The sequence below is a fragment of the Cryptotermes secundus genome, unplaced genomic scaffold (genome assembly GCF_002891405.2).
Source record: "Cryptotermes secundus unplaced genomic scaffold, Csec_1.0 scaffold160, whole genome shotgun sequence".
NCBI lineage: Eukaryota > Metazoa > Arthropoda > Insecta > Blattodea > Kalotermitidae > Cryptotermes > Cryptotermes secundus.
The window spans coordinates 738,366-750,909 of NW_019745080.1; the positions used below are offsets into that span (position 1 = coordinate 738,366).

The 12,544-nt window shown below is 43.0% G+C and overlaps 1 protein-coding gene across 1 annotated transcript; it reads left to right on the forward strand.

Annotated features, from left to right (window-relative positions):
* The first annotated feature begins 864 nt into the window (after positions 1–864).
* LOC111874880 (achaete-scute complex protein T8-like) lies at positions 865–9,746 on the forward strand. The gene is made up of 3 exons (XM_023870737.2): positions 865–1,854; positions 7,600–7,699; positions 9,422–9,746. The coding sequence occupies exons 1-3, from the start codon at positions 1,205–1,207 to the stop codon at positions 9,491–9,493; spliced, it is 822 nt and encodes a 273-aa protein (XP_023726505.2). The 5' UTR covers positions 865–1,204; the 3' UTR covers positions 9,494–9,746.
* Positions 9,747–12,544: the final 2,798 nt, after the last annotated feature.

Below are 12,544 nucleotides of genomic sequence, written 5' to 3' on the forward strand. Positions count from 1 at the left end.
TAAAATATTTGTCAACCATAATCTCAGAAAGTGACGTCTTTTTACCCCAATTTAAGTAAAAGTGGTATGTACGTTCATCTGTATTGCATTCAACGATAAAACAGAGGATGACAAGGAAAATATCTGCGTGTTACAAATTTCCGTGTCACTTCTGTAATAAAATCTACATAATATACTTAAAAAACATTTCATTTCGTAAACATCAAAAAAATTGAAAATTTGTGGTGCTGTGTTATTTACTACAACAATATAATGTTATTTTATTATTAATCTAACAATTTTTAGGGATTCTTTAATGCTGAGAACTGGGATGGTAACTATACTAATTGGACAGTCGGGCTTCAATTCCTTGCAGATACACTAATTCTTCTCTTCGCCGCCTCATCGAGACTGGTTCTCAATCCTCTGCAACTTCCTATGCAGTGGGTATCGGGGGATTTTCTCGCGGTTTGCAAAGCGGCCGAATGGTGAGCCTGACCACTCACCTCCACCTGCTACGGACGTAAAAATCGCGTGTTACTCTGGTTCTAGGACACTACACATCTTCGTTGCGTTGTGCTTAATTGCGTACTGGGACATACTTGCCTTTGCTATAATGCAGGTTGCCGGTCACGGTAGCCAAGCGGTCTAAGGCATGTACTGTCTTCGCTCGCTTGGAAACCGGGATCGTGGGTTCGAATCCCACTCAGGGCATGGATGTTTAGTTTGTGTGTGTGCGTTTTTCTGTGTTTGTGTACAGGTAGAGGCCTTGCGACGAGCTGATCACCCGCCCAAGGAGTCCTACCGAATGTGTAAGATCTAGAAAAACCGAAGTGAACGGAGAAGTTATTGGAGGTAGGCCTAGGCCCACTGGGCCTGTAGTGACAAGGAAAAAAAATAATGCAGGTTAATCAACAAACTATTAACTGTAATGACAGTGTAATGTCGTGCTTTCTTTTATGTCACTGTAAGGTGCTTTATAAGAAATGTTAGTCCCAGTTCAACTGAAGAAAAAATTTGAACTGTAATGTCCCAGTACCGGCATGATAAGATCAGTGTTGTGAATTTATGGAAATAATCACGCCATGGATTTTTCGTGTTATATTATCGAACAGGCAGTGCAATAGTAGTGGTTTCATAACTAAGACAATATTAAAAAAATATGTTTCCTGAAAATAAGACAAGACTTAATATGTTTTGGTGATCACTATTACTTCAGGAAACTATGACAAACCTTGACGATAATTTATCTCTGTTGACTCCATGTATGTATGCAAACGGAAACAGTTCTGTTGATATCAGCCACATCGCTAAAGTTCCTCCATCTTGTGACTGGGGTCACGATAATTCAAACAACTCGTATAACAAAACTAACAACATTATGACGTGGTCGGCATCTTTAGCACTAACAAATGAACAATCTTCCCTACATATTTCAACAATAGAACCTTGTACATGGAAATCTTCAAATTTTCACGGAAGAGAATCAGTCGTTGATGATATCATTACCAACTGCTGCGATGAAAATGTTTCAAAAGGATCCGAAGAAATAAACGTGACTTGGAACAGTGACTTGTTGATGGATGACGGGAATACAACAGATCACAGTGGTCAGGAGTCAAGGCCGTTGAGTGTAAGCCTGCAGGCGACAGAACGCGCGCCTGACGTCATCAATATGGACACAATTCCCAAAAGCAGGGGCAAATCCCGGACGAAGAAGACGAGGGTCTCCAGCGCCACGTATAAGCACGTTCCACACCGGGACAAACCGCCTCAGCTAGTAGCGCGTCGGAACGCTCGTGAAAGGCGTCGAGTACAAGCCGTCAATTCTGCCTTCAGCCGTCTGCGTAAAGTTGTGCCTATTGGCAACAACAGGTAGGTCTATTTCTGTATTAGCTAACCCTTCCTTACTCTGTAACCAGTCAGTTTCCACGTCAAGGAATAAGCCAGAGGCTTCAGTAACTCAGCTTGCGTCGCATTAGCACAATCAGTGAACAGTTAATTGGAAAGGATATGAAAGGAAACGAACGTGGCCTAATTTGGTGCATTATCCCGGTACCGGTTGGGAGCCGGGGTAGCTCAGCCGGTAGAACAACGGGATACGGCCGGGGTTTGATTCCCGGCAGGGGCAGATTTTCCTCTAGAGCACAGTATCCAGACCGTGTCTAGTGCCCACACAGCCTCCTCTACAATGGGTACCCGGGGCTCTTAGCCCGGCGATAAAACGGCCGGGGCGTGAAGCTGACCACTCACATCCACCTAGTACCGAGGTCAAGAATGGTGGAGCTATATCTCCACTTCCTCATACGTCTTCAAGACGTAGTGCTTCATTAATTAAGCACAGGATCAACTTTTCCCTTTCTTGTCAAGAGGGACCGAAGGTAACAACGAAAATGCCCAGCAAGAATACCCGGTCTCTCAGCCGAGATTTGAACCGCACACCTCCCAGATATGAAGTGGGAACCTCGACTAGAAGGTTCGGTGCTAGGTCATAATGACACGAAACCTTACATTTTCTTGGGTTTATTTTACGCCGTTGTCATTAGCTAGACCAGAATTGTTTTCAACTTGTGCACCTCAGGGCACACCGAAAAAGGCGCTAAAATTGTCAAGAGACACCATCAGCTGTTTGAGGAGAGACTTTATCGTTAAAAATAAGAGTAACAAAATTGTGTTTAAGAGTTCAATATTTAAATTATAATCAGCGTTACTCTTAAAAATAATGTAGAATGACTGATAAATTTAAATGGATTTGGAAGTAAGTAAAAGTCGCCCACTTGAGATTCTGTCCCGACATTCGACGGAGTAAATCATCAAACTCCTCAGGATAGCCGGTGACCCTGCCCTAGAATCGAACCTAGCGATTCCGGAACACAAATCAAGACTACTACCGCTACTCAAACGCACCCATTCATAGCCTTTCAGTCTGAGCCTCTGATAAAAAGGATGTTATATATTATTTATGTACTGAGGTCGAATGTCTCAGCCTGCACTTCGATCTACATCCCCCGCCGAAATGTAAAAAGAACTATCCCTGTAATAGGCCGTGGAGGCCCATAGGGCCGTGAGACATTGAGGCTCCCACATCTTTCAGATAATCGGCTCACAGATGGCAGTGAGGTTGTCGGTCTTACGCGCCAAGTTAACGCTGTCACAGGCCGTGGATGCCCATACGGTTGTGAGACGTCGAGGCTCCCACATTTCCTAGACAATCGGATCACAGATGGCGGTGAGGTTGTCAGCCTTACGCGCCCGCCGCCCTTTACTCCAAGGAAGATTCCTTGTACTCGTTTCTATTAGAGGCTGAGCCGACCCTAGGGCAATACTGCAGCTGGAAGTATTAGGTAATTTGAAAAATACAATGACCCCATCGGGAATCGAACCCGTGACCTTCCGACTTGTAGCATAGTGCCTCAACCAGCTACGCTACCGCGTGTCCTCCCCCCAAATGTGTACCCTGCAAAAATAAAAGACCCGCTTTTCGTCTCATCCTTGAAGATTTAAAAGACCGTGTACACGTGACTTTTGGTGAAATGCGGGCAAGGCCGTAAGAGGTCATTAATATGACCTTTCTAAATATTCTGGTGTTGGACCATGGGTTATGAATCTTACAGAAACAGCTGGTAACTAGGAATGTGTATCAGATTCTCCCGTCTGCATTTTCTTATTCCTATTTACAGAGCGTATGTTCATCTATGTATGTCTGACTGTACGAGAGTTCATATGTACTGTGTTCAAAACGTTTCTGAGGGGGAATCGTCATCAGAGAGTGACGTAAGAAGTCCGTCTACTCCGTCTACTCTACGACCGAGGATACGTCACACCTTACGTAGGCAACCTTACGGAAAAAAAATCCTGTGTAAATATGGTCGAATTTCCCAGAGCTTTTACCAGAGCTGATCATTGTGGCCGCGTGGTCTAATGCATGAATCATCTTCACCCGCTCGAACACTGGGATCGTGGTTTCGAATTCCACTCGAGGCATTGATGTCTATGTGCGTTTATTCTGTGTTTGTGCTGTTCTGTGTGTATGTAGCGGCCTTGCGACGGGCTGATTCCCCCTCCAAGGGTTTCTACTAACTTTATATGAAGAGGTAAATTTGTTCCTCTGCTTAACTAGTTAATTGAAGGTACTATTGCAAAATTGAAACGGTATACATCGCCAGGTAGTGATCAAATTCCGGCAGAACTTATTCAAGCAAGAGGCGAAATATTACATTCTAAGATCCACAATCTAATTACTTCTATTGGCATAAGGAAAATTTGCCTAATCAGTAGAAGGAGTCTATTATTGTACCAGTTCACAAGAAGGGTGATAAAACTGACTGCTGTAATTATCGGGGGATATCACTGCTATCAACTTCATACAAAATTTTGTCCAATATTCTTCTCTCAAGGTTAAGTCCATATATAGATGAAGTTATTGGGGATCATCAGTGTGGGTTTCCACGTAACAGATCAACTACAGATCAGATCTTTTGCATTCGTCAGATATTGGAGAAAAAATTGGAGTACGATGAGACAGTACATCAGCTGTTCATAGACTTCAAGAAAGTCTATGATTCAGTATTCAGTATTGCACAATATTCTCATAGAATTTGGGGTACCCATGAAACTATTTAGGCTGATTAAAATGTGTTTAAATGAAATGTATACTGAAGTCCGTATAGGTAAACAGCTGTCTGATAAATTTCCTATCCAGAATGGTCTAGAACAAGGAGATGCTTTATCGCCACTCCTTTTCAACTTTGCTTTAGAATATGCCATTAGGAAGGTCCAGGGCAACCAGGTGGGACTAAAATTAAACGGGACACATCATCTGTTGGCCTATGTCGATGATGTGAATCTACTGGCTGATAATGTAGATACCATAAAGAAAAATACACAGACTTTAATTGACGCAAGTAAAGAGGTTGGTCTAGAAGTAAACACACAGAAAACTAAGTATATGTTACTGTCTCGTCCTCAAAATGCAAGGCAAAATCATGACATAAAGGTAGGAAACAGATGTTTTGAAAATGTGGCACAGTTCAGAAATTTGGGAACAACAATAACAGATCGAAACTTGATTCAGGAAGAAATTAAGAGGAGATTTAACTCGGGTAATGCTTGCTACCATTCAGGCCAGAACCTTTTGTCTTCTCGTCTGCTGTCCAAAAACATAAAAATTAGAATATACAAAACTATAATTTTGCCTGTGGTTCTGTACGGATGTGAAACTTGGTCTCTGACATTAAGGGAGGTATACAGAGTAAGGGTGTTTGAGAACAGGATGTTGAGGAGAATATTTGGTCCGAAGAGATACGAAGTGACAGGAGGTTGGAGAAAACTGCATAATGGGGAGCTTCATACCTTGTACGGTTCTCCAAGTATAATTAGAATGATCAAATCAAGAAGGATGAGGTGGGCAGGGCATATAGCACGAATGAGGGAACGGGAATGGGTATAGGATATTGGTGGGAAGCCAGAAGGAAAGAGACCACTGGGAAAACCAAGGAGTAGGTGGGTGGACAATATTAAAATTGATCTTAGAGAGATAGGATGGGATGGTATGGATTGGATTGATCTGGCTTAGGATAGGGACCAGCGGAGGGCTCTTGTGAACACAGTAATGAACCTTCGGGTTCCATAAAATACTGGGAAATTTTTGAGTAGCTGCAGAATTGGCGGCTCCTCGAGAAGGGCCCAGCTCCACGAGTAAGTAGGTAAGTAAGTAAGCTTAACTAATTAAGCACTATGGCATGAAAGCGTATGGGGGAGTGGCTGTATAGACTGAAGTGCTTTTACCTTGGCGCTAGTTGGAGGAGAGTGGTCAGCTTCACGCCCCTGCCGCTTTCCCCTCGGGGAAATAACCCCGAGTACCCATTAGATAGGAGGACTGTTTGGCCCCAGAGCCGGTCCGGAAGACATTCAGAAATGAAAATTCTTACCCCCACCGGGACTCAAACTACGACTCCTTGGCCGTCCAGCCCGTAGCCAGTCGCTATACCGACTGCGCAGTCCCGGCTCCTCTATCGAATGTGTGTAGGATTACGAAATTGAGAAAAGCGGCCAAGGCCTAACAGAGAGCTGTAGAGCCACTGACAAATGAACAAATGGTCACCAGAGGTGCTTTGTAAACAGGCTCTGGTAACTTTGTAATTATGACGTAATGGTCTACGTCACTGACTATGACGCGCCCTCGTTTCTATAGTGAATGGAGTTTATATTACTAGATATTTGAAAAGTTGCTGGCTGATATTTAAATACATACGCTGTGAACGAAAATCACCATTACAGATATACCGTTTAACACAAAGAGGCCTCCGTAGTCTAGGGGTAACGTTCCCACCTCATGACTCAAGGTACGCGGGTTCAAACCTGGCGGAGATCGTGGAATTTTTAAGGGCGGAAAAATTCAGGGAACAAGCCCTCGGGGAGGGACTTTAAGCCGTGGGTCCCGTGTCGTAGACTTACATAAAAGATCCTCATGTCTCTAGGAGACCTCTGAGCAAAATTAGGCAACAGTTTCCCGCCCAAGTGGTTTCTAATGCCTCTGGTAGATGGGGGAAATATCAGATACCGAGGGCCGACCTCGTTGGCTGAACGGGGCTGATAGCACGCACCAGTACCGGTAGGGTATGGCGACAATAGAAATTAAAGGGGGACGCACAATGGCCCAATAACTGGTCTAAGTGCATGGGGAAACCCACCCCCTCTAATAATAATAATAATAAATACCGTTTAACACAAAGGATATTTGTTTCATTGGACCGCCTGCTCACATAATGACATGCCCACACAGACATTACAGATAAAACATACATTTTGTCGTGGCCGACATCATCAAGTTCGTCCGATTCGAACCTGGGCCGCGACACAGACTATCCTGACTGAGATGTTTTCATAATTTTCCTCAGTTCCTCCAGAAAATTTTGGGAAAGTATCTTAAATTTAGGCATTAACACTTCCTTCCACATCTTTTCCAATTCGCTACTCGCTGTTATCCAACCACTCGAAGCTTTATAATGGCAATTACTAACAGCGACCTTAAATAATCTACGAAGGAAAATATGTAAGAAAGAGACCCATAGGAAGACCTAAACATAGATTACAGGCTAATATTAAAATTGATCTTAATGACATAAACTTATAGACTGCATCTTGTTGTGTGTATAATATCTTATGATTATGACCGGCAACACAACAATAAAGCAGAAATATCTTTATAATAAAACAAAAACAGAGGTTGACTTGCGTTACATGTTTCGACCTATAATTTAGGTCATCACAAAACACCTTTCTATGATCTGTAACCCAAGTTATTAAACTTAATTGTCACGACATCAACACCTATTTTTGTCTTCTCCTGAAGATATTTCTTCTTTATTGTTGTCTTGACCGTCATAAACATAAGATATTGACTTAAGAAGGAAGGATGTGAAATGGATTCATCTGGCTCATGATATGGACCAGTGGCGGGCTCTTGTGGACACGCTATTGAAGCTTGGGATTTTGTAAAATGATGGGAAATTCTTGAGTGGCTCAGCGACTGTATGTACTCCTCGTTAAGTTAGTTAGGTTATTTAATTAATTAATTATAACGTTAATCATTGTCTATTCGATTTTGTTCTGTTGCAGAGGAAAGAGAGTAAGTAAAGTGAAAACGTTGCACAAAGCCATCGAGTACATAAGCCAGCTGCAAGACCTACTGATCCATAGTGATCCCACACATTCTCTGGTAAGCCATCTCAGCATTGCTATACTGCTGCACTGACAGAGTTTTAAGTGCTAAGTGGGGAGGCAGATCTTCCAAACAATTTTCGGAGACCACTCTCAAGTGCCACGCGTTAGACCGTGTAGGTCGGCACGTAGATGAAACGTAAAGTTTTCCCTGTGCTCAGTTAATTGAGCACCACGCCATGAGGACTTGTGGGATCTGGAGGTATAGCTCCACCATTCCTGACCTCGGCACTAGGTGGAGCTGAATGGTCAGCTTCACGCCTCGGCTGCTTTACCACCGGTATTACCCACTAGAAAGGAGGCTGGGTGGGCCCCATAGACGGTCTGGAAATGCGTAGATACACTGCGAAATATGTATTTTGCGAAGCAGCACTTTAGGGGGCGATAAAAATGACCTCGTGATCTGACCCACGTGCAGCCTTTTTCCGCTGGAACTTTGATATCATGGGTTCAAATCCCCCTTAAGGTGTGGGTTTATATCCAGGATCCTTGTATGTTTGCGTTGTGTAAGGAGAGGCCTTGCTGACAGGCTGATCCCCCGTTCAAGGAGCCCCACGAATTGTCTATATGATTCAGATTTTCAGCAGCTAGTTGGAACAGGCCAGAAAACCTAATCTGTGAAACAGAAGAAAGGCGGGGGAGGGGTTAATGACATAAAGCACTTTTTAACCCATAGCCAAGATGTAAGGACACATACTAAATAATGTATAGAAGGAACATAGCGCAGTCGGTATAGCGACCAGCTGGCCGCGCCATAGCTCAAGCGGTTAGTCACTGGCTTCCCACCGTGGCGGCCCGGATTCGATCCCGGGTCTGGTCAAGTGGTATTTGTGGTGGACAAAGTGGCGCTGGGGCTGGTTTTCTCCGAGTACTTCGGTTTCCCCTGCCAATCTTCATTCCACCAAATTCTCCATCATCATAATCACCCGGGACAGGCTACAATAGGCCAATCAGTGACCGCCATGCCGAGTGGACCCAGTTGGACTCCACCCCCCACCAAGCGAATTTAATTTTTTATAGCGACCAGCTGCTGGCTGGACGAACGAGGGGTCGGAGTTCGAATCCCGGTGGGGTCAAGAATTTTCACTTATCCATGTCGTTCAGAATGTCTCTGGGGTCCGCCCAACCTCCTATCCAAGGGGTACCAGGGGCGGTTTCCCCGGGGGGTAAAGCGGCAGAGGCGTGAAGCTGACCACTCACTTCCAACTAGTGCCGAGGTGAAGAAAATGTGGAGCTATACATCCATATATATGACTTCATGACGTAGTGCTTAATTATCACAAGGACAAATTTACCTTTTTACGAAAGGAATATAATTTGATGTCATGTGACACTGGTGATGGACTTTCTGGGTTTTTTATCCGTTTTTCCTTCTAAGTATCATTCCGCCATTGTTTCATACCGGTTTATTACCGCCTCTGAGGTGTGATGCCCCTGATCAGGCGGCAAATTATCATTTTCTTGGTATTTAAGATTTGGGCTTAGTCATTGACGTCCTAATAACGGGTCTAGAGCGTTACCGGTGTACTCAGCCGCTCGATTCCCTTGTGTTGTCTCTTGTAAAAATTGAAACTGCTGCTTAATTATTTGATTTGATTGTAATTATATTAATAATATGAAATCAAGTCGAATTACAATGAAATCTTTGGATATGTTTCTGTACTTTAGAATTTAATGAATGCAAAAACTCCCTATGAACTTTGCACGTTTTTGTTTTCAGAGTTTTAGAAGGGGAGGAAATCACGCTGACAGTTTGGAGGATTTACTCGAAGATTTTGAAGAGGACATCTAATAATTGAGCCATTCCAGTACAATGAAAACCCATTCAACAGACTGTATTAACATATATCTATTGTACAGGACTTTATTGAGAAATCTAGTCAGATATACAGAATATGAAATATACAATTATAATTTTTACGGCCTAGATTGCATGGCATAATAATGATTTATGGCAAATTATGTACAATACAAATAAAACAGATTTCTGAGTAGGGCTACAAAAAGACAGACGTTGAAATAACATGGATTACTCAGGCATACAATTTAATTTCTTAATTTCCAAAATTTTGAATCACTATTAGGCCTACTGTCTACATTCTTGTGGTTTATTTATTAATATCCATAAATAATGACGTCACATCCCGAAAGATACTGCTCTTCACAGCGACAGATGTGAGAACTTAAAGTGTAATGCTGAGTCTGTGTCCTTCCTTTAGGGCAGTGAGATCGAAAGCGTTCGACCCCCCCTCCCGGGAAGGCGTGATTAGTTAGTTGAGAGGGAACGCAGGATATCCTGGAAAAACGGTGTAATAAAGTAAAATTATATGTATTATAATTTTCAAAATAGCAGAGATCTGTTTCTCAATTTCGTGCATGTGTAAAATTTTAATAAATGTTTTTTAATAAGTAAGTAAAAGTAAAGCTACCCCTGTACCAGGCCGTGGAGGCCCATAGGGTTGTGAGATGTTGAGGCTCCCACATTTTCTAGACAATCGGCACACAGATGGCGGTGAGGTTGTCAGCCTTATGCGCCAGCCGCCCTTTACCCCCAGAAATATTGCTGGTACTCATTTCTGTTAGCGGCTGAGTCGACCCCAGGGCTATATTGCGTCTGGAAGGAATAGGTAAATTGAAGAAATTCACTAATCCTTAAATTTGAGCCCTTGAGTTCCAATCTTTGAGGGCCATTTTGACTAGACTTACCATTTTCTTGGGGATCCTGAAGGCCCTACAAGACTGATATATGCTGTATGCACTGCATCGTAGCCCTGCCTAAATCAGTACCAGTCTTAATGCATACAGCTGACTAACAGCTGTACATCCCGTTTTGAAGCCACATTGGCACCAAAGTTATCATCTCTCTTGCATATTATTGTCACGTGACATTCTTCTGGCAGAACTTCTCCTGTCCAGAGCTCCAGTTTGGAGATAACCTATGGGTTTGGAGAATGTTTATTAATAAAAAACCTAAAATGTTTTTATGTTAGAAATAAAAAAAAACTAAAAACCCTGCTCTTTATACATAAACTTAAGATGTAGAGCGCGAAGATATCGTTGCTAAGCTGTGGGCAAACGTATGAAGTCTGGAAACCACTGCCTTAGATTCAGGTACAGAAAACCATGCAAAACGACACGTAAATCTAAAAAGAGAAAACCGCAAGACATAAATAGTATAGGGTAAAGCTAGCCCTGTAACAGGCCATGGAGGCCCATAAGGTTGTGAGACGTCGAGGCTCCCAAATGTTTCTAGACAATCGATTTACAGATGGCGGTGAGGTTGTCAGCCTTAAGCGCCCAGCTAACCCTGTAACAGGCCGTGGAGGCCCAAAGGTTGTGAGACGTCGAGGCTCCCACATTTTTCTAGATAATCGGTTCACAGATGGCTGTAAGGTTGTCAGCCTTACGCGCCGGTCACTCTTCAACCCCAGGAAAATCCCTGGTTCATGTTATAAATAGGACAACGGTTTTTTTTTCGTTTTTATAAAGCATCTATGGGAACTTTTATGTCTTTTCCCTGAATTTAGCTTTAGTTTCCAGAGCTTAAACATTTTACTCGCTGAAAGTACTTCAATAAGAACACGGCACAAATTGGCTGTCTCTGTGAGCGCTCGTTGGCCTCCTACGTGATGTCAGTGATGAGGGCACCCTCACAAACTGTCACAGCGAATATCATTAGCTCTGAATATTAAGATAGATGTACGGCGCATTAGGACAGCAACCTAAAAAACCGCGTGCTTTTATTTGGGGAATAAAAGCAAACATTCGCGGAATGCGTCTGCACAGTGAGAAAGCATAAACGTTAAACATTCTTATGAAGCATTCACAGCCCTTATTTCATATACACACAATACCTTCTACATTTTAAAAGATTATCTCCGAAAGCAATAGTCTGGATACCGACAAGATTATATGATATACGACGGAAGAACTGGGGTTCGATTCCCGACAGAGACAACAGATTTTCTGCTCTCCACAGGATCCATTAGGACCGACGATGGGGCCCTCCGAGCTTTATATCAAATGGGCCCCAGGGGCCATATCTCCTAGAGGAAAGCGGCCAGGACGTGAAGCTAGAAACACACCTCTCTCTAGAATCGAAGATTAAAATGCGTGGAGCGTACCTTCTCTTCTCCATATGCCTTCATGTCATGCTGCATTGACAGTTCTGTATTCGTTTTGTACTGTCGGCTGCAGCTCCAACACTGGGGTCTTGTGTTCGAATCCCACTTCGGCCATAACTTACCTTGCTTTTGTGTTGTTCTACGTAGATACACGCCTTGTAAAGGGCCTATCCCTCATCCATGGAGTTGTATCAAATGTCGATAAAGATTATAAAACGCGGAAAAATGAGAGGCCTTAAGCAGGATTGACCTGTGTTGCATTGCAAGGAGTCAACAAACTGGCCACTGAAATAAATTATACGGTGAAGAATTTTCATTGTAACACTGTTCGACTTGCGAATACGGGTAAGATCGGCTGAGTATGTAGCACGCATGATGGCAAATAATGCATACATGCTACTTTACAGTCTTATGAATAAGGGCGTACGAAATACGTATCGCTATGGTTATAAGGATTCGATGTGTTTGATTCAGTGCAGAGCGAAGCGGCATGTTGTAACGCTTTCAAACCGACTTTTCAAAGAAATTGTCCACAATTCTGATTCGCATCAACAGACTCAGTTCCGTTTTAAATAAATAAAAAGGAAGCCATTCTTCAGAAAGAATAGATTTGATGGTCATTACGCGCTCAAGAACGTATAAACGAAGAGAGCAAACAGAGTAACCGAGTAGTCTAACCAGGAAGCTTGTCTGCTAATTCAAAAAGCCCAAGGCAAGGC